Raw genomic sequence first — 2,429 nt, forward strand, 5'->3', positions numbered from 1 at the left:
CTGCAGGGTCAGCCTCATATGACCCAGAAACTTACTGAGAATCCAAGTGGGAGGGACTATCTGTCCTCTGTAATTTGCTCAAATAAATGACGTCTCCCTAGTCCAGGGAGTTTGATGAGTTTTATCAAGACAGCATGGGACTCGTTTTGTTCAGCAGATGTCTGATAAAACTATTTTYTCACCACCATTGCTGTATGGTCAGGTGTCTGGTTATGCCATTTCAAATAAGAAGTCCTTCTTTCTCAAGCATTGTGGTTGTATTACCATCCCTGATGTTTTGTGTGGAAGACRTTAGAATTCTGAACTCTTTGGAAAACACAATTGTGTAGCTGCTACCGTTCACTGTAATGAGCAAGTTGCGGAGGACAGACTACAAACACTTTGATATACATGTTTCTGTGTCAGTGATCCTCAAACTATTGGTCCTATCAATTTCATAGATACCAAAGGGCCTGTTCTATTGGGTAATGAATAATACCACAGACTGGGAGTATTCTCTCACCCTATCTTCCCTTGTTGCTTGAACCTGTAATAAATTTCCCGCTMATGCCATATGGTAGCAAGTGGAGTGTGGGATTCAGTTTGCTGTGTTATTTATTTATTTCCCAGGTGTTGCTTTTCTATTAGTGATTTATGTGTTATTGTGTATGATCTGCTGCTAGGATCTATGACAGAGGGTGTGCAGGGTTTTTGGAAGCAAGCCCAGAGTGAAACTAAGCTTTGGATTCAGAACAATGAAGCAATGCCATACAATAGGCTTAATCTGTGAGCTTTGTATTTATTTATTTTATTTTTTAATAGGAATGATCAACCAAATTCCAGCTAGCAAAACAAAAGAAAAGATGTTTTTTTTTCTTCCAACTCACAAAACACTTGTAAATTTAGTYAATGTGCAATGTGCAAGAAAGTTATCATTGAAAATAAATGCCGATATTTCAGTAAGCAGTACAGGGAGAAATTATGTTAATAATTTAGCAATGCATTGTTCAATGTCAACTGTAAAAAGATTAGAAGTAAAAAAATACATATAAAAAAAACAGGTTTCCAACGTCAGGCACAAAACTTTAAAAGAACCAGCCAATTGCAGTGATTTATTATCTGTGAGTTTGCCCTAAGTGCTTGTAACCAACTGAACTGTCTTTCAAACAGAATAACTTTATATTGGTTCAAAAACCATGAAAGACAGTGTGGGTTGACTTCTATTCAAGTATCTAAAGATGCCTGAAAATCTTTACTGACATCTTTTTTATGTGTTTATGTCACACTAAACAGATTGCTCAGCACTTACTTCTTTTCTGAGTATATTACAATTTCATGAAAAAAGAAGAGAAAAATCAAAGCCTTTATTATAAACTATGGAAGCTTATTGATGAATGGCAAAAGCACATTTTCCCCCATGCAAGGTACATAAACACATACTGTATTTGTCTTGTTTATTTATTTATTTATTTATTTATTTATTTATTTATTTATTTTTATTCATTCTCATACAAACCAATTCAAGAAGACAACTAAATAAAATTAGGACAAAATAATTTTCAATACATTCTCCTGTTAAAGAAATGCATATGTTTAAAGCAGTTCTAATTATTTCCTTTTGTCTTTTCAGTGAATATATGTAATGATGTTTTTCCTTATGTTGTTTTACCTTTTAAAATGTGTTTTCAATTATAATGTTGAACACATTTCTTTTCTTGGAGTGCCTATAGTGCACATTTTCTCAGTTAGATGTTTACGATGATTAATGAACTCTCTCTCATCTCAACAGACAAGGCTATGATGGTCTGGAAAAGAAGCTAAAAGAAGTCTTCAGTGAACGAAGCAGCATCTTGCATCAGCTCTCAAAAACATCAAAGGAATTGGACAGCATAAAAGGCAACCTACAGGTTGGAAATTTACATTTTTTCTTTCTTATTCAGCAGCAATAATATTTTTTTAGTTCAGTCTTTTGTTATATTAGGTAATATTTGAGATATACATATACCGGGGTAAACACTATGATTTTTCTAAGTTGGATGTAAGTCAACAGGAGTTATTAAAAACTGATGTGGAAATATTTTACTTTTTTATTTTTGATTATCCTTCCTATTGTTGTGTCAATATGTCAAAATTGTGTCTCTAGAAGTATAGCCCCTAAATATGGAATTTACATTGCCCAGGTTAAATTAAAAAGCCCTTTGAAAACTTAGAAAATAAAGTAAAATTGTTTAAATAATGTTCTATTTTTTTCAGTAGAATCCATATATACTCTCTTAAAAGGCTTACACAAGTTATGAGATGTGGATTGCATTTTAAACATGCAATTATTAGATTAGAACTTTTTTTAATTTCTTCTTTTTTTAGTGTCCTTCACAGCTTTATATGCAAACTTGTGAAACTATTTTCTTTTTTCAGTTTTTATTTTATTTTATTTTATTTTATTTTATTTT

At 32.2% G+C, this 2,429-nt stretch overlaps 1 protein-coding gene across 2 annotated transcripts in view; it reads left to right on the top strand.

The window, feature by feature from the left end:
* luzp2 (leucine zipper protein 2) overlaps positions 1-2,429 on the top strand; it is a 205,595-nt gene that overhangs the window by 94,181 nt on the left and 108,985 nt on the right. For both annotated transcript variants that reach the window (XM_014016991.1, XM_014016992.1), the window contains exon 2: positions 1,769-1,886. In XM_014016991.1, the coding sequence (XP_013872445.1) occupies positions 1,769-1,886 (118 nt within the window). The remainder of the gene's footprint in view (positions 1-1,768; positions 1,887-2,429) is intronic.

Source organism: Austrofundulus limnaeus, unplaced genomic scaffold (genome assembly GCF_001266775.1).
Source record: "Austrofundulus limnaeus strain Quisiro unplaced genomic scaffold, Austrofundulus_limnaeus-1.0 Scaffold159, whole genome shotgun sequence".
Lineage (NCBI taxonomy): Eukaryota > Metazoa > Chordata > Actinopteri > Cyprinodontiformes > Rivulidae > Austrofundulus > Austrofundulus limnaeus.